Here is a 24,279-nt window from a genome sequence, read left to right on the forward strand (position 1 = left end):
GAAGTCTGGATTCGCCAACATAAACAAAGTAACAAACGCTGAAGGTGTAATGTTTCCTTCTCATTTCAACACAATAGGTCAAGCACCGATATTTGAATATTTCATTTAATGACGTCACAATAGAACAATGTTCAGTAAAAAACTTAAAAATTAAATGAACAAAATGACACACGATTCTAGAAGTGCATAATTTACGCAAATAGTGCAAAAATCATGGAAAAGTTCACAGCAATTTGAAGAACTGATACAGAAGTCTGAGAAGTAACAAAAACAAACACAATGATCACGCTGTAATGGAAGTAGCTTGAACGTCATCTAACACGCTACGAAATGTCTCAACAGATACCAAGTTTCGTCCTCGCGGATCTCTCTGTTTGGCAAGCTCCCACAATTCGTTAAACATCTCTGGAGTCATATTTACACCAATATTTGTGAAAATACTCTCAATCTGTAAATCCATTGACAGATTTTATAAACAAATGTTAACATAAATAAACTGATAAAAATGAATCAATGTATGTAAATTGTTTTATCCTCGCGCGGCGGGAAAACGACAGTCGGTATAACACGGGTGTTCTGTTCCATACACTTCGTGCTTGCTATCACGTACGTAACTTTGTGGCTGAACCCTATATGTTAGAGCCAGACGCACCAACGGCGCCGAACAATTTAATATTAAACTATGTAAAACCATTTTTAAAACTAAACACGGATTTTATTTTTGATCTGAATGTATGCACGTTTTGCAAACATGGTAACTAAAAAAATATCCAAAACAGTAATTTGTACCACACTTAATTGCATGTGACACCCAGTACCTCAGTTTTTGGTCTTGCTTCGAACATATCTTGTTCATAAATCCCTTTTTCTGAGTACATTGTTGGATTAACCAATCCATAAGCGTCTGATTCATCACCATAGTTCACATGGTCACTTACCCTCCTGGTAATTAAATAAATATCAATTAGAGTGAATAAATAAATGCAACTTGCTTTGTCCTTGCGAGGCCGGAAAACGACAGTTGTTATAACACTAATTTTCTGTTTCATATACCTCGTACCAATTTACGAGTTAAACTTTGGGATCATTGTTTTTCTGTATAGTTGATAACTTAGACAAATTTAGTTTAAAAAAAATCGGTTTCAGAAACTTCAGATATTTATGGTACTACATACTTAACAATGTGGTAAATAACATTTGAATCGTTTCGGACTCTTTATACTGAATTAGCCACTTGACACACAATGTTGGGAACCTACTTGACATAAAATGAAACATACAATTCATTCACAGGCTCTGGTTTCCGAAAAATGATTTCTCACTAAGTTACATATACGTTGGTTGCACCCATTTTATATTGCCCCATCATGCAAAGATAAAATGTGAATGCCTATCAGGTGATCACATACTAACCAAGATACTTCATAATATAAATCATATATAATAAATCACCATTCATTGAACCACTTCGTCAAGTACAGTATTTATCATATTTATTAATCTTACCTTAGTTTTGGTGGTGCAATATCACTCCTCACTGTAGGAATCCCATATTTCCTGTACTGGCTTGCATCAACAGCGGACAACGCCCCAATAACAGATGATGACGTCTTATGCTGAGTTACAGCGCGATCGATTTGCTTTTGTATGGTTGGTGTATCAGGAATTGGAAGTTCTTTTCCAGCTGTTATTGATTTCAAATAAAATTTTAATATATACATATACCTAATTTTTATTTTTTTTAAAGTTAATTAAAACATTTAAATTTTATTTTAGTTTCTTTAATTAATTAAAACATTTAGGAAAAGAGAATTAGTAGCAAAAGACATTCGCTACAACAAACTGTTTATATATTAAAATACCTACTTAAAAAATACTAAAAAATAAATACAAATTTAGTAAGACATTAGACCTTTATATAATAAAGTTCTCACTTTTTTTATCTGCAGACATTGGCATCTTATCTTTCCAGTTCAAAAAGTTAGCGAACTTGACATAATCTATTTTTGCCTCATGCTCCTTGTCGGTAGATTCGGCACAGCAATATGACATAAGGAGAAATAACATTTCATCTTCAACTGGAACGTTTAATTGGTAACAAACGTTCCTGAGTTCTTCTCCATCAATAAAGCCGTCTTGGTTCTAAAAAAAGATGTATTTTATATTATACTGTGCAGCATTTCAATATTCTGTTACTTCTGCTACAAGGCATAATGTAAATAATCTTTTCTTAGCTCATCTGGTTTAAAATGCAGTGTATTTCTAAATTTTCTGATGAAGTCTTGCCGGATGGCAGACTTGCAAGGTCTCAAATACCTTCAAACCAGGATATCAATATATCAATGGCTAAATAAACTCACTGCCAAGAAGTATAGTAATAAAGAAAAATAAATTGTAAATGAATAAATGAATGTAACTTGCTTTATCATTGTGTGACTGGTAAACAACAGTTGTTATTGTAAAGTACCTTTAACAGGTTATATCTAGATATTCTGATATTCTTTGTTTACCACCAAATGGGACCACAAAATCTAATAAAAAGGTGGCCCATTTTTCCTCACCCTACTATATAACATGGACACTCTGTTTTAATTCATTATTACATACATACCCTGTCATAATGAGCAAATGCTTGAGCCAAGTTATTGAAATTATGATAATTAGCTTTCTTGAGATGTTGTCTGATGGCGTGTAACACTCCTCGCTCCCTGTCTCTTCCACGAAGGTAAGCATCCGGCGATCGGCCGTGAAGTAAATCACCTGCTCCGTATTCATCAGGTCTTAACATGATTCCAAACGTGTGGTCAGGAGGTACGTTCAAAGTGTCCACAATTCTAATGAGAAAAATGTGATAGTTGGCTAAACATTTTGCATTGTAATTTAGTGAATAAAACCTAATTATTTTGTTTGGAAAGAAAATGGTCCATTTAAAGTGTCCACAACTCTAAAGAAAAAAATTGATTGTTGGCTAAAAAATTTTGCATTGCATTTTAAGGAATGAATGCAACTTATTTATCCTCGCGTGGCTGACAATGGCAGTTGTTGTACACAGGTGAAATTTTTCATAAACCTCAGGTCTGCTTACGAGTTTTGTTACTTCGCAAGGGATTTTTTTTCTAATGTATGGTTGGTAATCTAGACAACCCATAAAGGATGGGGGCGTTATGAGTCTTTCGCAAGGACACATACACCCACAATGGTAGTAGTGTCTAGCCTTACACTCTGAAGAGTTTGTAATAAATTCTCTTATTTGTGCACAGATGGTGTAGTTTAAAGTTTTAAAATACTTATGTGGAAAGAAAATAAGTAAAGCAAGGTACAAAACGTATATTACACACAGGTAATATAATAACTTTATATTTCACTTACGGGTCGTGTACAGATCCCAGCTGTGGCTGCGTTCTCTCTCTATAATCATCCACACGTTTGGAAACGATACTCGCTCCTTTTTTACTGTGAATACAAAACAACTTATAAATGTTCCATTCTATGAGGGTAAGATCCCACAGGATGACACATGCTATGGGTCCTAAGATTTAGGCCAGGATTAGCCCATTTATTACCCCATAAATTTATAAACATACATTTAGATTGTAAAAATGATTTACGTTTGCAAATCGTGAATCCATTTCAGAGACTTGCATGTGTTTCTACCATCATTGAAGTGAGGGGTTTCTTTTCCATACAAAGACTCCTTGGTAAACTTGCTCCAATCGTATCTGTAATTTGATATACATAGAAGAATGGTATGAATATAAATGATTAATATTTTAGAAACATTTTTTTACATAGACATAGGTAACCATTTTGTTAGAATAAATAACACTTGATAACAATTTTCTCAACATTTTTGGGAGGAATTTTAAATATTGTGGATAAATTCAAAAAACATAAAAATAATTTTTTAAAACTAATGTATTTTTACAACTTTAAAGATACAATAAATAGAATTTACATTGTACAAAAGCAGTGAAATGCTTGTGAACTATTAGTAGATGACTTAGTTCGGTGATGGAAAAGCACTACTTTATATTAGCAACACATTTCTTACTTTCTATCATACATCTCAGAAACATTGTAGTCGTTATGACTAAGCTTGTACATGTCATGAGCAAATTGTGATTCTTCTTGTACTTGTGATGGAGTTTTATTAGGATTGACACATTCGCCAGCTGTACCGCCTGGAATTTAACACAATAACTTTAAAAAAATATACACAGCATATGTACTTGTAAACTAAAACAAAATGTCGTTAAAAATGATGTGTAATGAATGAATAATTCAAATTTATTTTGTCTCTTTGGTTAGGTAACGCAGATCGTAAAAGTATAAAACATCAAAAAGATGGGTAGTAATTATATTATCGTTAAGATAATAAACAAAAGGTACATCAAATGTACTATGTTATTTATAATTTTAAACCAGATAAAGCTGTACATATGATTAAAAATGAAAATGTATTATATAAAAAAAATAAACAAGTGAAAAAAGGTTTTCAATTGTTAAATATTAAGCAGAAGTTTAAACAATAAACAGAAAAAGGGTAAAATGTTCATTACATTAATTAGTTTTTGACAAATTAGTAAGACAAGTAGAAAGCAACAAATAACATGGATAAAATACATTGAATAAATCACTTACTAAATATAGTTGGTTTTCCAAATGCAGTTTTCAAACGATCAATACTCGAAGGCATAAATGCACTGTTGTCGCGCGATTTTCCTAAAGGTTTCTCCTTTTTACTTAAATAAGCCGACTCTTTCTTTGCATCAACACAACTTTTGAAATGAGATTTAAACTCAGGGTTCACCAGTTGTTTGGCCTGTTTAAACAAAACATTTGTAAAAAAACTTACATTGTTATGTTTGTTTTGATATACAAAAATTAACATTTTTAGTAAATTACGTTTCAGGTTAACAATATACTGAAAAATAAGTATTCTTGGCATCATATTACTGAATAACACAGGGCTTCCCACACGTTTTTGCTTGTGAGCCCTTTTAATCTCCTAAAATTTCCTGCCACCCTTCATAATTAATAGTATAATACAGTATATGCTAATAGTATAATATAACACTTTGTGGAAAATTGGTATAATCTAGACGACCCCTGAAGTTTGTTACCTAACCTGGTCAGGGGTTAGGAGTTAAACTGAACAAAAATGCCAAAAATGGCCATTTTTTATGAAATATGGTTGGTTACTTTACCTAAATTTGTATATAAATGTATAAAAAAAAATTGGAAAACCTGACAGTAAGCAGTTTAGAAAGACATGAATCATCACACAGCATATTTTAAATTTTTTTACCTTTACGGAACCTACAGTGCTGACACCATGATAATATCGAGATGCAACATCTTCGTCATCTGCTCTTCCATGATGAATCCTCATCTCTGCAACTGGAGGTCTTCCTGCATCCGTGTTACAAAACTTGTTCACTGGAGATGGAACTGGAGGCTGTTAGAAAAACAGATTAATTTTAACAGTCTGGTCTACAGAAAATGGCAGCTACTGCATATATATATGCATGTTTTTTTTGTGTGTTGAAAACATCAAAGTGGTTCAGTAATTAATTTAGCAAAAAATCTATATTATGTTTTCTGAGTCTGAGGTTTACCAATCAAAATTGTACATGTGTATCTAAAATATCAGTTTTGACACACTAGATTTTGTCTGTCAGAAACTGTCATATTCTGCTGCAAACTGGGTAATATGGTTATTTTATCAATATTACTATAGTATTCTTAAAATTTGAATAGTATATGTCTGGCACCAGATCCTCAAAGTTTATTTGCATTGAACAAATGCATGTTAAAAAGTATAACATATCTAAGAGCAATTTATAAATAACATAACTCACCTCTTTACCACGTCCATGAATGCATTCACTCGCAGTTCCACCTTGTTCAAAGATTTTGCCTGCTGGCGAAAGCTCAGGAGTCGAGTCTCGATATTTTCCCAAGTTACTTTGCATTATTTTGCGGTAAAATCAACAAAATTAACACAGAAGGAAAAGACTAACGTCGCGTGCTCTGTTGCTAAGCGATGGTAGCGCGACATCTCGCGAAATCGTTAATATATGATTCGATTGAAATGCTTAAGGGGGAGTTTGTATTTTAAACAGTACATTTTATTTTGTTATGTTTAAGACAAATATTTTTACTTGTAAAAAACCCTTTTTTTATTAAATTCTGTATTAAATTACATGTTGAAGTAAATATTTTTGAGCGAGAGAGAAAGAAAAAAGGCTATCCGCACAAAGAAAAAAGCTTTTCTTTTGGTTTTTCTTTCTTGTTTTCTTAGCAAGTTTTTTTGGCTTACTCAGCAAATGCGGTTTGTATTTATAATAATAATATTAGGAGAACGGGAACATGTATTTTTGATTTGATGTATTCAATGTAGTTGTACATTTGTAGTAGTTATAAAACTGTGCAGCAATTCATTGTACATATTGAAGTTTATATTCAAGCCTTGGATTATAACATATTGGGAAATAATATGAAGTTTGGAGCAAATTTACAAGCTCACCTTACACCAGAGTGGAGAAGCCAATACATTGATTATGAAGTTAGTATGTTAATGTATTTGACCTCTAAGGATGTTATTTTCCACACATTGTTTTACACTACTATATTGCATTGCATTTTGTGTTGTGTTTACATATTTAAAAGGTAATCTAACCACATATACAGCATTTCTAAATGTTTTACTCAAGCTTGGTAAAAATGTATACAATAACTAGTAATTACCATTCAAACATTGGCACTTTATAAAACCATCTGGTATAAAAGACTGTTGTTTCTTGTTTAGTCTTTTTGACTCTTTATAACAAATATTATGCTCAATTATTGAATATCATATGTGTTTACCAAAGGTAATACTGCCGCTGGTGACGAGTAAAAACTTTGATCTCAAAATGTTTTTTCCCTAGCATTAAACAGTGTGAAAAACAAGGTTATAACGTGCTGTAACTTGCGTAATATGTCACCACTGTGACGTAACATATTGCTATTGTGACGTAATAAATCGTTAACCTTATGCAAGTCAGGCGAATTACGGTGAGGCAGCATGTTTTTGTGCATTTTCAAAGTTAATTTTTCGACACGAACGCCGAAGTTTTTTTTAAAAAAATTTATACAGCGGGTATCAGGAAGATGTAGGGAACATTTTAAGACTAAAATTTTCACTGGTCACCAGCGGCAGTATTATCTTTACCAGCTATTGTAAAACAATGTTAAGCATGTCGTAATAGGCATTGCCAACTCAATACGGTTTAAAACATATGATTGTGAGCAAATGTGTCCTTGATCAAAGCTGTTAACGGCAATTGCTAGTTCGCTACAACCCAATGATCTCTTATAAATAGTCTAAATTGTCAGCCATTCATTTTTTCAAAATTTATTTGCGAGCCCAGAATATGATTGTGATAACTGGTAAGTTGGTCCTCTTGTATGAAGCATAAAATTCTTTTTAAAAGCACTGTTATTGCATTGCAACACAAGGAATAAGCTCATTCTTTTTTCTTTTTCTTTTAAACCTTTACAAATTTTTAATAGTGTATTTTAACAGGTTCTTAAAAATATGCTTTATGAATGTAAAGATGATGCTCCTAACTCAGAGCGTAAGTGAAAGCTTATTATTTTAAATCTACCTTTGCTTGGGATGCTATGAAATGCAACCACTGCTTACAAATATAGCCCAGTAAACCAGTATACAGAATATTGCAGTTCCTGGCGTAGTTTCGGTTGCGCAACATGGACAGGCCTACTTGGTGTATGCAGACATACAAATACAATATATTGTGTATATATAAATATGCTTGTAAAGAATGTTAATTTGCAAACACAAAAGGTTATCATTTTGTTTTGGTTAGTTGCTACCATCTTCTAAATGGAACAAATTGTGTTGTGCACAAACTGTTGTGTTGTGCACAAACAATTTTAACTTAATTGTCTTGCTGCTATATGCTCCAAATTAGGATGCAATACCATTAAAAGCAACTGCCTTTTTTTAGAATAGTATTCACACCAACGTGCTGATTCGTTTGCTGTCAATTTAGTTTTAGAGCACTTATTAAATTGGAAAGGGCATTAGATTAGTCATACTGCAATGCTATTTTTGTGTTGTTAGCCTGAAAGGCTATCCTGTAACTTTGTTTAGTTCTACCTAATGGTGGGACTGTATGTTAAGCTATAAAAATTCAACTGTGTGATCATAAATTACAGTACAATACAGAGTTTGTTTGTCCCTGTTATAGCCTTGAAAGCTTGCTAAATACCGAACAGTTTTATCACTTGGATCACTTTGCAATTTTAGATCTTTAAACAGTTACCTTTTTATATTTTTAAATCATGTTAGATGTTACATGATGTATGATCTGTGAAATCCTAATGTGTGGACCTATTTATGTGATATATTATATAATTATTCAACTCACATATGTTTTGTATTAGTTGGAACATCTGAAGAAACAGATCGGCACATTGCGTTATTTGAGGAGCAGTTCTTTGCTGAATGTGACGTTCAGTTAACAAAAGTTAACACATTTTTTGCCGGTAATTTATTTATGTAGCTTAAGTTCAAAAAATAGCTTTTTTTATGAAACTTTTTACTATTTTGTTAAAGTATCAAGAACTGGGCCTATGTGAGCTTATTTGAATTTAAATTATTTATCGTTTTGCTTGTTTTTCTAGTGTGTGTGATGAACTACATTATAAGTGCTAGATTTTGTATACATATTAGTATATTACCATACCATGTACCAAGCATACTTTTTATATCTCAATCTCAGTAAATNTAAAAAGATAACACATAATTGTCATTGTTATGTCTTTAGAACAACAAGCAGAAGCAACTCGGAAGTTTGCGTTACTGCAAAGTGAATTACAAGCACACAAAAATTCACTTTTAACAAACCCAAACAGCGTTTCTAAACTTCGCCGGCGCCTTCCACGTGGACGTCTATTCATGCGCGACAAAGTAAGAAAAACAGATAGAATCACTAAATAGAATTTACGGGGTGTTTAAAAAATTACTGTGCACTTACATATTTATAAACTGACATGTTTCAGTATAGAATCCAAAAGGAAAATATTAATATATATATATATATATAAATGACAATTTTAATTGATGTTGAAAGTGCCCCCTTGTTAGCATCAATACAGACTTTTTATAAGGTTAGCTTAGCAAATTTATTATTTCTGTTAGAATCTTGAAATTAAATTAAGAATGTAATGCATTTCATCTTTAATTTTTTCAGGAAAAAGTTCGTATTAAAACAATAATTGATCTCAAATTGGCGTTTTCCGAATATTATCTCAGTCTTATTTTGCTGCAAAATTATCAGGTACGTTAACCTGCTGTACTTTCATTATTAATCCATCACAGAGTTATGTTTTTTTGAGCATTCAAAATTCACCTAAAAATCTATGGCATGGAAAATAACCTGGTCTATTTTGTGGCAAGCACTATCAATGGGCCTACTGTTTGCTTGGCCAAAAGTATCTGAGTTTGTGAATCAGAAACTGTATAACCTGTGACTTATTCAATAGCCTAACATTTGCCAAAATTCCACAGTGAATTTTAGATCCTGTTGTTTATACCTTAAGTTCATTTGTAATCCAGCAAATAAGTTAAAACAGTGTTTAGGCTAGTTTTCTTTAAACTAACATAACAAGGGTCCAATTAGCACATTACCAATCCTGTTTTGCGTTTTGCTCCTAGTGATGAACAAACAGTTACAAAACATATAAAAAAACGCCACAAAATACTTAAATTAGCTACTAATCATAAACAAAGGAAAGGTAACTCCATATACACATGGTGTGTGCGAGTCCAAGAGTTTAAATTTTAGTTTTAATTATGCAACAGGGGATTATTGCTTGCACCATAATTACCCCAAGTAAGATGATTAGAAGAAAATTTTGTCAATTACAACATAATATGTATTCACACATCGACCTTGGATTATTTGTGTCATAATATGGATTAAGTAACAGTTGGATTTTTGCAACAAAGCCGAACTTTTTGACTTTTTGTGTTAAATATTATCAAAATAGTAATTAAATGCATTTAAAATCTTTGTTTGAAAGTATGTTTGCTTTATAGAACACTTGCGCTTTTTTGCTAAGGGATATTTTGGGTATTTAATCAGTGTTTGGGTAGACGTTATCATTAATCCTACAATGCGGCGCACACTAATAAATGTTTACCCAACTGTGTTAGCGAGAGTGATTAACACATAAAAAATGCGAACATAGAATTGAAACAAAGAAAAAACGCCACCATGCTGCTTCTTTGACCACTGGACAAAAACATTGTATTTTCAGGAGCTCAATTTCACAGGATTTCGAAAGATTTTAAAAAAGCATGACAAAGTGTTGGATACTGATAAAGGAGTTGCTTGGAGGAAAAATTATGTTGAAACTGCTCCATTTCACAATGATAATGTTATTTCTGAATATATTTTAAAAACAGAGGTACGTTAACGGAATTTAAATTCATATGTCATATAGCCTAGTGTATAAGCTCTACATTTTTGTTATATTCTAGGGCATAAAACCCTTTGATATATAAAGGTGTAAAACAATAGATTTTATTAGGTACTATGTATCATGTCATTTTATCACAGCTGTAGCATAACAAACACTCTGATTTGTTTGTCTTGGCAATTGTAGGCTTAATAATACACAACTAAATGTATATTACCAAAATTGACTGCTTGTTAAATTTTTCAAATGTATTTATGTATAGCCTATATATCAATATGCAACATTTGGGAGGGGAAAAGGGAAATGGAATGTACATTACCAAAATTAATCGTAAAAAAAATGTGATTCAGAATTTTAAGTGTGCTGTTTCCTATCATACATAGATATAAAACATATATATTATAAATATATATTCCCCAGAATCTTTATATAAATGAGCTTGAAAATGGAGACCGTTCAAAAGCAATGAAACGGTTACGAGTACCTCCGCTTACAGATACGGTAAGTTTAAAAAATTACTCATATTTCAATTCCATATTTGTATAGTATTCGAGGAAAATTGGCCCTGTTACAAATAAATTATTTATGAGTAGTAACAGATGCTGCGAAATAAATTGTATCACAACGCCTGATTAGTTAAACCAGTAGAATTGATATATGTTTATAACCTTTAAAGTAACCTATGAACAATTTAACTCGGAAATAATTAAATAAATCGCTTATTGTTTGTGTGCTAGATGTAGCGACCATGCTTCTTTCTTTCAATTAATGTGAATATATTTTTAACTCTAAGCTTATTTTAACAACTGTAGTTTTATTGCCATATCCTGTTTTTTTGTTTTAAATATTTTTAAATCTTTGCTACTGTAACTGAACAAACAAAAAGTGTTTATTTTTGTTATATTGTTCTGTATGTTTTTAACTGTAAGCGTATTTTAACAACTGTTGTTTTGTGGCCACAACCTGTAAGCTGTATTTTTATTTTAAATATTTTAAAATCTTCTTTACCCCAATTGCAGAAACAAAAAAGTTATTATTATAATATTCTTTAATTTTGAAACAACATATAATATTTTTTTTAAGTATAAATTTTAAATCTTGTCTATCCGAATCTTAAAGACAGATAAAGTTATCATTTTCATAATATTCTTTAATTTTCAGACAACATATCCAAAAGGAACTGTTTTTCGTGTTGGATTATTCCTTGGTATGTTTTTAGTCATGATGGCAGTTGTAGGTGTTGCTGCCGCCTTCTTACCTGTCACTCTTAATCCTCAGTTGATCGTTACGTAAGTTAATATAAGATGACAAATACAGTAGGGCAATGACATAGCTAATAGCTATAAATGCTTTTTATTCATCTAATTTTGGTGGAGAATATTTAGCTTTTTTTTTCTGGCCCCCCTTGAATGTAACACATTAAAAAAGTATTTCTAACAACTTATTAATTATCTGCCTAGTGTAATAGGCAATAAAAGGAGGTAAATAGACTATAATGTAGCAGGTTCACAGCCACAGGTGCTAAATCTAGGGTCACAGCCACAGGTGCTAAATCTAGGGTGGCAGCGTAAACAGGCCAACCCTGGATTTTTTCCACTGTTTTTAACAGTCAAAATTACAACCTATTAGAGGATATTTTTTTACAAGCTAGTGTATCCAACTATCCCTGCCCCCTTGCATTTTTAAGTTAAGTGTCTATGTGTAAAAACCTCATAGTCATACCGCTTGTTTGTATTTAGATTATACAGGGCTGGTTTTATAACTTTTCTTTTCATTACCTGCCTTGGTTTCAATGTATGGGGTTGGAGAACTGCTGGTGTTAATCATGTTCTCATATTTGAGATAGACCCACGTCATCATTTGTCTCATCAACATTTTTTTGAGGTTTGGAACTAAATTGTACAACATTTTTTGGGAGTGCTTTCTGGGTATTAAAAAAAGATTTTACAAAATAATTATATATATACACAATTTTTTTTTAAATGAATGAGAGAAAATAATGCTTTAAAATATACTCTTTTTTTTATTATTTTTTTTGCAATAAAACCCTTTTTTGACTGCACTGCATTATACAATACATTGTTTTAACTAAATCCAACAGTTTTAATATTTTATTTTAATTTTTTAGATTTCTGCCATTTTTGCCATTATCTGGAGCTTAAGTTTGATTTCATATTTATTTGGAAGTCTGTCTACGTTGCGTTCTATTGTCCCTGTGTTTCTTAACCCAGCATTGGTGTATATTGCATACCTTGTATTCCTGTTTAATCCGCTGCCCATTTTGTTCCATAAAGCAAGGTTCTGGCTCCTAAAACGATTGGTAAGTTTTATTCTGTCGGCTGTACAACAAATTGAAATAATAAACTTCCCCCAAAAATAATTACCCATAAAGTTATATTGGTAGTAATAGTAACTCCTAAGCTGGCATAAGGTGTGTGAAACAAAACACCTGTGTTTTAACAACTACCGTTTACCAGCTACACGAGGATAAAACAATTTATAATCTAGATGTAAAATACTGAAAACATAAACAAAGAATTTCTGGTCAGTTTTAATGTGAACATATTATCCCATATATATATATATATATATATATATATATATATATATATATTTATTTATATTAATATATGACAAATATGTCTTCATTTTTAAATGTTCCGATAAAACTCTTTAGTTTTGAATCGAAACGAGAAAAATAATAATCATAATAATTACAAAGTTGAATAAAACAATTGTGTTATATGTATATATTATGGGCTGTTGTGTTTTTAAGAAAATGATTTGCTTTTATTAAAGACATTTATAGGTTTGACATGTTTGGTAAATATATATATGACAGCTGACAGGTATTGCGTTTTTTTGCAGTAGTATGTAGTTGTAACACATTTTCCAAAGTTAAATTTTTAATATCTGTAAATGAAAAATCATATTATTTTAGTAAAAAGTGTATATAATTTAACATATTTTCTAAAGTAATTTATTTTTCGTGATAGTGGCGCTTGTTTGCGTGTGGATTTTACCCGGTGCAGTTTGCTGACTTTTGGTTGGCTGACCAGTTAAACAGTCTTGCAGTGCTACTTATGGATGCTGAATTCATATGTTGTTTCTATGCTTATGATGCAGATGTTTGGATAGGACCATTCAACACTCCATGTAAGTGGCTAAACTTATATAATAGTGGGGTGGGGTTAGACGGGACGTCTAAATATCCTGACCGTGTTTTAAACAATTACAAACGGGAGTCGTCAGGATGCGATTTTATAACTCTTTGAATGTTTTTTGTTTATTACCAAACTAGACAATAAAATAGAATGAAAAGATGTCCCATCCTACTATAGCCTGTATAACTTAAAAGTCAAGTCCAACAAATTGTGTAACATAATAAATTATATTTTGCCTAAATGGTGTTGTCAATCTCTTGTTCAAAAAAGTCTTCAAGAGCTTTACATAACAGCCAAATTCAAAGAGAATGAATAAAAGACTGGGGATGCCATTTAGGATTATACAATTGATTGTACTTAATTTTCGTCTGTTAAGTGTTGCACCAGATCCTTACTGTATTTCTTTATAAAAGAATCGTTCAATTCTCTGAGCACAAAATCAGGTTTGGATTCACAAAATGTATTACAGTTTAAACAAATAGGAAAGTTCTTTAGCAAGCAGTAATAAGTAGGCATCTTTACAGTAATTTATTGAACGTATAGTAGTGTTATATGAGCAGTTAATGCTCTCGTAAATCAGCATGTATCGACATTGAAGTGTCATGTATTGTTTACAACACATATGAATGTTTTATGTCTATGCTACATTGCTACATATGTATGTATTATGGCTAATTGTCTATACAACAAATGTATGCATTATGAATACATTACAGTGACCACAAATAATCCTGAAGAAAATTTAATAAAAAACTTTTTGTTACATTTCAGATCCTGCCAAAGGTAATGGTGTATGTGGTTCATATTCTTATGGACTGAGAGCGATATTACAATGCTATCCAGCATTTATTCGTTTTGTGCAATGTCTCCGGCGTTTCTACGACTCACAAAAGTGGTTTCCCCATCTCGTAAATGCTGGAAAATATTCAACCACATTTTTTAGGGTGACTTTTCAAGCCCTATTTGTTTTACATAGAGGTTAGATCGTTGTAGATGTTAAATATCTTTATAAATTAATATATTCTCTATATATAAAGGATATTTGTGTAATTGCTTATGAATTATCATCATAACGACAAAAAGTATCTTTGTAAATTATTTTCTTTAAATAAAGTATTTTGCAAATTGCTGCAAGGTTAAAATGCCGCTTAAATTATTCTTTCAAAAATTACTGACCTTTTTTTAAAACATACCAAACTTTGCCTTGTTATAGCTCATATTTTAACAGTTTCTGGCTCATTATAAAAAGCCCCTAATACAACAATTCAAAAACATAATTATCTAAAACTTGGTTTATGCAGTTGTTATTACTCAAATTACCATATTATTAAAAATCATGTATTACAGTATTTATATTTTGTGTAAATACTTAAAAATTACCATCATAAAGTCGCAACTCCTGTATTACAGTATTCATATTTTGTGTAAGTATTCCTAACTCATATGGTCATTTATTCCAGATGTTACGGGCGAATTACAAAGTGTTTATTTCTTCTTATGGCTGGCTAGCTTATTTATTGGTAGTTGTTACACGTTTGGTTGGGATATCAAAATGGATTGGGGATTTTTAGATCGAAATGCTGGCGAAAACAAGTTCTTAAGGGAAGAGATGGTGTATCCTTATAAGGTATTTAAAATACTAATGAACATTTTGTCGGTTTATCGTTTAATGTTTAATAAATCTTATTTTTAATAAAAGGAGATTGTTAGTGGTCCCAGTTATTTGGACCGTAATACGTACTGACTTTAATTTGAAACAGGACAGGTGTATTAAGTTTTTTATTTAAATATTACCACATATTCTATATCTTTCAGTTATTCAAGAATTAATCTTTGCCGTCTTGAATTTCTTCTTATTTTTTAAACTTGGTAGTAGCCACACAAAATTTATTTTTTTGAAAGGTTTAAATTTGTTAATTAAAATTTCTAGTTCTGCTTTACCGTGACTGTTTTATATGCTTTACTGTTTAAATTAGTGTCTTTACTCTTTATAATAACACATCAAATACTTTACATTACTTTACAGGTGGTGTATTACTTCGCAATAGTTGAGGATATGATTATTAGATTTTCGTGGATAATAAGAATTGCTATCAATGAGTCATTTCCATCAGGAGCCACAGGTCTTATTGTATCAACTATATATGCAGTGCTGGAAGTTTTAAGGTGTGTGTGTATTTTAATATCAACAAATATTTCATGCTCCTTGCGTGGCAAGTAAATGACAGCCATTATAACACAGGTGTTCTGTTTCATACATCTCATGCTAACTTACGAGTTAACGCATACGCCCACAACTGTAGCAGCGCCTTGAACTCATAAGCTCTGGGTTAGAGTCGCTAATCACTGTTTTAAGGCACCGGTTATAATACTATTTTTTAGTAATACACTTCTATATGGCAAGACATAGCTTAAAACTTGTGTTTTAGTTGGTCCACTATCCCAATGTTAAATGCATTTAGTCATTTAAATTCTATATTGTAACAAGCGTTTTTTTTTTTAAAGCAAGTTATAAAGTTTAACTTTGTTCCTATTTTGTTTTAAAAGGAGATTTGTGTGGAACTTTTTTCGGCTTGAAAACGAACATCTGAATAACTGTGGTGAATTTCGAGCTGTTCGTGACATTTCTGTGGCACCGTTACGCTCTGATAACCTCGCAACACTTGAACGAATGATGGATGAAATGAACGGCGCTGACTCTGTTTTGCTCAAACGTAATAAACTTGGTAATGACAAGGGATCACAAAGCTCTTTGGTGGGAAAGAAGTTAAGCAATGTAGCAAGGTGCTAAGAACAATATTTTAATAAAATTTATACTAAGTTATTATAAAATTTTATTTTTTGGGGCGTTTTCACTCTTTTCTTCAAATGATCTGTTTGAATTTTTTAGTAGAAAGTGGTTTATCCAATCTGTAGCCTCTCTGCAATATTTTTCTAAAGCCATTGTGATTAGCGCATTGTTCTCTGAACCACTAGATACCATGTTTGAGACTTAATGCTGACACTTGTGTGATTTATAGCCATATGTGTCCTTGGGCAAAGACATGTTACATACGTGGTAGCTTGTAAGCAGCAACGAGGTGTATGTTCTTGGACACTCTTGTAACAAGCCAGTATATTTAAAAATAAGTGACATTTATTCAACATTTTTTTATATAGGAGAAACTCATCTAGCGTGATTATCTTTGCTGGTGAGGTTGGTTGCTCTGATGAAGGGACAAGTACAAGTGCAGTGTAAATGATATGACAGCAATTTGAAGTTCAAAGTGGCAGTGTCATGTTGTGGGGGGGGAAACTTCATTATTAATAGAGATTATTGGATGTTACAATTCCTGCTGTATGTCAAGAGGTCACAACGTTGCTTTATCCGCTGCTGATGTTAATTGTTTTCTTTTAAAAAAGAGTGCTTTAGCTCATTCAACATATTCCTCTACAATCTAAAAATAGTTGTCAACTTTGGATTACTTATAAACGTTTCGCTCAAATTTTTCCCAAGCCCCAGATGTGTTTTCCTTTCAATCATTTGTGCTATGCATGCTTATGTGCGTTTTTCACTGTGAAACTTAGTCAATGACTTGTTACTGTGATGTAGTAGCATATAATATCTAAAATTTGTAATACTAATTAAAACCTGCCATTTGTGTGTGGTAGTAGACATATGAAAACTAAATGGTTGTTCATGTTAAACAACTATTATTCAAATACCCTGCCAGAGTGTTTGTAGTAAAAGTGTTAAGATGTTAATGTATTTAGAGATCACATTGAGTTCCAAGTTACCACAGTTGTAATATGTTGTTTGCTTTTGATTATCTGTTGCTACAACAAAAATATTGAAATAAAATCAAAGCTCTTGATTGGATTTTCCAATACTAAGCTATGCATTGATGTTACTGGTTTACAGGTATGTCCAAAACTGATCCTACAAGAATCAAACCCCACATTCCCAGTAAGGGTAACATGGACATTGAAATGCAAATGTTGCCACATCAAATTAGTTTAATAAATTAAAGATCGGCACACAGTTGTTTTTTGTTTGCTAATATTTCTGTTAGCAACATGTTGCAAATATAATACGGCAAGTTTCGGTTGGTTTTGGCAAGCAATAAAACCATACATTTTGTCATTTGTACTTGAGGTTTTGAATTTGGCGACATTGTTTTTCTCCGACGTCATGCTCTGCTTGGACAGTTTCTGCAGCATTGGTGAATGCAGCAATGTTTTGCAAACTCGAACTATCGCAACATTGCGTAATTGTAAATGACATGCGTGGAAACGGCGAGGGGTAACGAATGCTTTTTTAAACCGACCTTTTATTTATGTATACAATATTACTTTTCGTGTAATTGTGCATTAAGTTATACAGTTATTATCATTTAAGCTTTCTATTAGAGAATATACTAACGATATCATCATATTAGTTATCACTTATCACTATCAGTATTGTTTAGTAGTGCCCTTTTTGTATACTGCTTGGAATATGTCGGAGTTAGCAAAGCACTGTTGCCCTAAGAAAGTGGCTGTGGTGGTTGTTGCTGGCATTGCAGTCTATGGGGCTGCTATGAAAGTAAGAGAATGGGAACGAAAGAAACAACTTTTAAAAAAGGCAAGCGAAAAGAAAGATCTTGAAAATGCAATCATAAAACAGGAACTTGAACAATCTGAAAAATATGATGTAAGTTTTTTTTGTTTTCATGCATGTTTTTACACCTACAACCCAATACTTTAGTCTCATTGACAAATGTGTTTTAACTTGAAGACAACCATTTTAAGTGAACAAATGAACGAATGTAACTTATTTACCCTGAGTGGTGGGGTGACGATAATCCTTATAACACAGTTACGCAGGTGTTCTGTTAAGACACATGCGCCCCAATAGCAGCAGCGATGAGCCTTGATCCCGTAACCTCTAGGTTAGAGGCAGGCGTACTAACCATTGTGCCACGGCGCCAGACTATGTGGTTAATTTATTTTTATGCATTTTATCAGGAAGAGGAAAGAAACAAGATTCTTAATATGAAAGCAAATGAATTGATTAGAGCAGCTCAACAAGGGGAATTGGACCCTGTACATATTCTGCGTGCATATATTCACAAGGTTTGCAAAAAAGTGAAAAAAACCACAACATTCAATGGCTTATTTTATATGAGTGAGGTCCTTGAGGACCTACGATTTATCCCAGTTTTGACCCATTACTCCGACACCCTTGTGCCTCTAAAATAATGTGTTTCCGATTTCCGAAAGTGAGAGTACATCAATTCAATGTTAAACAGTTTTCATTCCCTTAACTTGATTTTTTATGTTTTCAGGCATGTACCGTAACACAGAAGTTCAATTCTGTAACGGGTATTAACAGAGATGCAGAAAATAATGCAAAACAGTTGAAGAATGGCAACAACAACACACATCGACCATTGTATGGTTTACCTTTTAGTATTAAAGAATGCTGTGATATAAAGGTATGTTAAAAGTGTTAATATTTTACTTTTCCAGCCATATTTCATATGTTTGGCAGCCCCAAGCGATGGTGTCAATTATTTTCGCATCATTTTTACCAGGAGAACGCTTAAATAGTTCAAGCATATTGTCTGGCGCCGTGGCACAGTTTGTTAGGGCGCCTGTCTCTAACCCACAGCACAGGTTATGGGTTCAAGGCTCGTTCCTGCTACCCCTGTGGGTGTATGTGTCTTTGGGCAAGACACTTTACGGCTATTGCTCTAACCCAGTGTCACTAATGGGTTGTCTAAATTGTCAGCCATACATAAAGGCATCCAAAATCAAGTTACATTTATTTATATTAATAATGCTGTAAATTACCTACTTAGGGCATGGACACCACAATTGGGTTGGTAAATTTGATTGGAATACCAGCTAAAGAAGATTGTGTTTTGGTTAAAGTTTTAAAGCATTGTGGAGCAATACCTTTTGCAAAAACCAACTTACCCCAACTTATGTTCAGGTAATTTTTTGTTGTTTTTTAATAGAAGCAGTAAAATGCTGCTACCATTGTTAGGGTATGTGTCCTTGTCCTTGTGATGGCACTAAGCGGCAGTTGCTCCAAACCAGTGGTCCATTTATGGGTTGTCTTAATTGTAAGAAACATACACGATAAAAAAAAACTGTACAAAATAAAAAAAATTCTTATTAAAGTCAAGTAAAACGTTACATATATGTTGGTAACTTATAACCTAGCACAAGGTGTAGGAAACAGACAACTTATGTTATGACTGCTGTCGTTGCCCCGAAATAAATAAGTTACATTTATTCATTCAACAGAAAAGCTGTTAAATATGAACATTCGTTTTTTTCTTATATTAGCTTTGAGAGCAGTAACCCAGTATATGGAGAGACAGGCAACCCACACAATGTTGATTTCACTCCCGGTGGTTCTTCCTCTGGTGAAGGGTCGTTAATTGGATCAGGTGGTTCACTTCTTGGGTTTGGAACAGATACTGGTGGGAGTATAAGATGCCCAGCTCATATGTCAGGGGTTTGTGGCTTGAAGCCAACTCTTAACCGTTTGAGCATTGTTGGCCTTGGAAGTAAGTTATTTATCTGTAAATACATTGCTGCATGCTAAGTTTTGTGTATATTTTCAGCACTAGTATATAATTTTGCAGGGTTCCAGTAGTGTACTACCATTAATAGTTGTCAAGGACCATAGTTTTGTTGAAATTTTAACTTCTTGCAACAGTGAACACAGTTGAACTTAAGACTCGGAAGCAATGATGTTTTTTTTAAGAAACAAAACCGTGTTTAAATAGAATTAAAACTATTATTGCTACATTTAAACAACGCACAATACATTTTGAAAAATTTAGAAAACCTAACAATTGTTGTAAAGTGTTTGCCCAAGGACATATACGCCCACAGTCTAGTAGCGCAAACTCTAAACCTGTAACCTCAAGGTTAGAGGCAGGCGCACAAACCACTGTGTCAGATATATCCCACGTATTGTATTGCTATTGCATATATATGGTAAATGTATTATATTCACCATTCATAACGCATTTCCTTTGTTCCAGATATCCTGCCAGGTTCAAATTGTGTTACAACCTCAGTTGGTCCCTTGGCTACAGATGTTGACACACTTGTGTTAGCAATGAGGGCCATATTATGTCCTTTGATGTTTGAGCTTGATAGAACAGTCCCTCCTATCCCATTTAATGATGAGGTATTTAAATTTTTTTTTGTATTTGTCCCAGTGTACATAATAGGTACTGTACGTACCGGGTTATCAGTGAATAATTGACTTTACTTTGTCACTTCAGTTACTGTATCGCTAATCGAAAATTTTTCAAGAAAATATGAGTAGTAATACTAACGTTAAAACGACAGTTGATATAACACGATTATGAACATAAAAAATAACTTCTTCGATTAAAGGGGCGACCGTTACACCCCTGTGAAAAAATGTTGCTTTCTAACTCGTAATGTACTGATTAATGCAGTGTAGAAAGCTCAGGAATAAACCTATTTCAAGTTCAGTGTAAAGTTTTTTTATTATACTAAACTAACAAAGGATTAATGATTAATTATAATAAACAAACAAATGAAAGTTACTGCAAAGGGTATGATAGGTGAAGGAAATCATACACAACAACTTTAAACATGCTGGAAGTATTATCACGTCTTCAACTTATTGAATAGTAATTGTAAGTTATGGCTTTAATGCTAATCAAAGAAAACAATACCAACGGTTACGAAATTAAACTATGTACAATAATAGTCGAAAAATACTGTTTGTAGGTGTATTCTTCTAAGAAGCGGTTACGTATTGGTTACTATCTTGACGATGGATATATGGAGCCTGTACCTGCAGTTAAACGAGCAGTAGTTGAAGCCAAGGAAGCTTTGGAAAAAGCTGGCCATGAGTTGATACCATTTCATGTGCCTAGAATAGCTGATGCCATGAAAATACTTGTTTCATGTAAGTACTAAAACTAAGAGGTTCTTAAGATTTAGGTTTATTCTGGCAAGGACCTCACTCTTTTGCAAGATTAAAGGTAATAGAAGAATTTGAATTGCGTTTAAAATTCTATATGTCTAAATAGTTTTTTACTTCAACCTACCAAGCAAAATCAATTGTAATAAAAAATGTTAAAAACTTAGTTGCATTTAAAAGTTATGTATAGAAATCAATAATGTATTATTACCTTATCTGTCATTCATGAAAAAATAATTGATCATGCCTTTGTTTGTACCAGTATTTTTTGCTGATGCTGGTGAATTCAATCAAAAACGACTTAAAATTGATTTCGTTGGAAAGCGATTGGAAAACTTGTATCAACAATGGAGTTTATCCGATCTTAAATGCAAACTCTTAAGCATGTTTAAGGTGACTTTTATTCAAACCTTTTTTTAAAAATCGCTTGGTGTATAAGTTTTATAACATTTTTTTCCATTCTCTACGTGCTGCCATTGTGGGCGTATGTGTCCTTGGGCAAGACACTTGATGGTAATTGCTCTGACCAAGTGCTCACTAATTGGTGTCTAAATTGACACACACCGACAAAGTTACATACGTGTAACTTGAAATCTGGCAAGAGGTGTATGAAACAGAGCACCCGTGTTATAATGACCATTGTTTTCCAAGTACACGAAGATAAAGCAAGTTACATTTAAGTTGCTCTTACTGTGTTGCAGTCACCAAGACTAAGACAAGACCTGCTGCTTCACAAAGGTGGAGATAGATCAACTACAAGGCTGTGGAGTTTGGCAAGAGATGCTGCTGCGTTTGTTGATCATTACACAGCTTTGTGGCTTAATCTAAATTTGGATGCCATGATCTGCCCTGCTTTTCCTGTTGTTGCTTGCCCAAAAGGAGGCATCAGCAATGTATCAGGTGTATATTTATGAGGCATAAAATAAACGAATGATTGTAACCTATTCCTTTGTGACGGGGCAACAATAGTCGTTATAACATAGGTGTTCTGTTTTATACACCTCATGCCCGCTTTCGAATTACCACAATGTAACCAATTGTGGATGAATTTTTGTATAGTTCTGCATTGGTGACAATTTTGACAACGTATTATTGGCCGCTGGGTTGTCGCATTTGTCGTTTAGTAATTTTAACAGGAAACATACACCTGCAATAATAGCAGTGTCATGCCTTGAACCTATATTCTTTGTTCTACTGGCAGCGGATGCTCTAGCTATTTTGCTACGAGGCTATTTGTAGCCATACAGTTTGATCCTTTAAATTTATAACTGTATTTTAACCATCATAATTCAGCTATGGCGAGCCATACCGCTCTATACAATATGTTGAACTATCCTGCCGGTGTTGTACCCGTCACAAAAGTTAATCAAAAAGACATTGAAGATCTGGAAAACTATAAAGGTCACTACCAAGATGAATGGGACCAGCATATCAAAGAGGTGAGAACCTAAGCGCCAAACGGTAGGTGACAAATTTTCTGCACTGCAATGATCTCTAAACATTAGCCAAACCAAATTTGCAGGGTAAGTTGGGTTTAGCAATCATCTTTTTGAATTGATAATTTTCTTTTAGTAGTTTGAATGAGTCTAACTTGCTTTATTTTCAGAAACGACAGTCATTATAACACAGATATTTTGATTGTCGTTTTTGCAGCAATATAGTAGGATGGGTGATGATGGGACATCTTTAGCACTTAGTATCCAAATATCATGATTGTATTTTAAACAAATACCAGCGGTCAATGGTAGTCGTGGGGATATGGTTTTAATATTTCCTTGGGTGTTTTTTGTTTACTACTAAATAGGACAAGACAATATAATGAAAAGGTGTCCCATCTTCCCCCACCCTACTATATAATCTATCAATATTCACAGGTGACGAAGGGAAGCATAGGAATGCCTGTTGGTGTGCAATGTGTGGCTCCTACATGGCAGGATGAGTTGTGTTTGAGAGTAATGCATGAAGTGGAAGAACAATTGAAGAAATGAAAATTTAAACAAGAGTGTCCTTTTATGAATTTGCTGAAGTTAAGCATCATAATACGTAAAATTTGTGCCTTTGCATGCTGTATGTATTTAATTAATAGCAGTGTTGTTTTGATCCAATGTACATGACTTTATTCTATACTGTGTTCTGCATACTAATTAAAATTCTTTGCTGTGTCAATATGTCATATAGTACAAAATTTCACACTGCAGTACTTAATATACTTTAATGTGCAATTTCTTAACAAAATCTGCAAAAAGTAATAATTGTTAAAAATTGCCTTATTCTGTATTGTAAAGTGCAATTTATACTTTTTCTTGTTGGTGGGTGTCGTATAGTACTGTTTGTTTTTTTTTACAGAAAATAGTGCCTTAAATGCTTAAACTAATTGTCATGTAAAGTGCTGTGTGTTTATTAAAATGTTTAAAAATATGTTTAGCATAGTGTTTTATCATGTTACAAAGTTCATGTTTTAACACTTATTAATTTATCTTCGTGGTTTTTGTGTTAGTTGTAATATCAAGATGCAGTAGTACTTCATATACTTTATGATTCAAGCAATTGAGATATAGCCATTTTCAAGTATTAAACATATTATCGTACAGCAAGCAATTACACTATTACAACAATGTACATTTATGTGCCTTTGTGTGTCCGTTTCTAAAGCTGGTTGTTTTGTTCTTATGTTACAAA

At 32.7% G+C, this 24,279-nt stretch overlaps 3 protein-coding genes across 3 annotated transcripts; 2 read left to right on the forward strand and 1 right to left on the reverse strand.

Annotated features, from left to right (window-relative positions):
* Nucleotides 1-96: 96 nt before the first annotated feature.
* LOC100180003 (EF-hand domain-containing family member B-like) lies at nt 97-6,061 on the reverse strand. The gene is made up of 11 exons (XM_002120346.5): nt 5,862-6,061; nt 5,309-5,458; nt 4,642-4,822; nt 4,052-4,181; nt 3,609-3,719; nt 3,370-3,453; nt 2,612-2,834; nt 1,935-2,142; nt 1,507-1,684; nt 819-942; nt 97-448 (listed from the first exon to the last, which is right to left on the reverse strand). The coding sequence occupies exons 1-11, from the start codon at nt 5,973-5,975 to the stop codon at nt 284-286; spliced, it is 1,668 nt and encodes a 555-aa protein (XP_002120382.3). The 5' UTR covers nt 5,976-6,061; the 3' UTR covers nt 97-283.
* Nucleotides 6,062-6,319: 258 nt separating this feature from the next.
* On the forward strand, nt 6,320-17,527 carry LOC100177654 (xenotropic and polytropic retrovirus receptor 1 homolog). Its single transcript, XM_009861351.3, has 16 exons — nt 6,320-6,568; nt 7,571-7,622; nt 8,455-8,556; nt 8,838-8,980; nt 9,264-9,350; nt 10,333-10,482; nt 10,915-10,995; nt 11,656-11,783; nt 12,234-12,378; nt 12,623-12,814; nt 13,491-13,650; nt 14,430-14,636; nt 15,119-15,285; nt 15,685-15,824; nt 16,206-16,442; nt 16,818-17,527. The coding sequence occupies exons 1-16, from the start codon at nt 6,500-6,502 to the stop codon at nt 16,894-16,896; spliced, it is 2,139 nt and encodes a 712-aa protein (XP_009859653.1). The 5' UTR covers nt 6,320-6,499; the 3' UTR covers nt 16,897-17,527.
* A 557-nt stretch (nt 17,528-18,084) lies between these two features.
* On the forward strand, nt 18,085-24,225 carry LOC113473985 (fatty-acid amide hydrolase 1-like). Its single transcript, XM_026836016.1, has 11 exons — nt 18,085-18,330; nt 18,645-18,752; nt 18,965-19,114; nt 19,481-19,614; nt 19,974-20,197; nt 20,681-20,829; nt 21,405-21,585; nt 21,863-21,993; nt 22,302-22,500; nt 22,894-23,039; nt 23,475-24,225. The coding sequence occupies exons 1-11, from the start codon at nt 18,136-18,138 to the stop codon at nt 23,586-23,588; spliced, it is 1,731 nt and encodes a 576-aa protein (XP_026691817.1). The 5' UTR covers nt 18,085-18,135; the 3' UTR covers nt 23,589-24,225.
* The last annotated feature ends 54 nt before the right edge of the window (nt 24,226-24,279 follow it).

Source organism: Ciona intestinalis, chromosome 9, assembly GCF_000224145.3.
Source record: "Ciona intestinalis chromosome 9, KH, whole genome shotgun sequence".
Taxonomy (NCBI): Eukaryota; Metazoa; Chordata; class Ascidiacea; order Phlebobranchia; family Cionidae; genus Ciona; species Ciona intestinalis.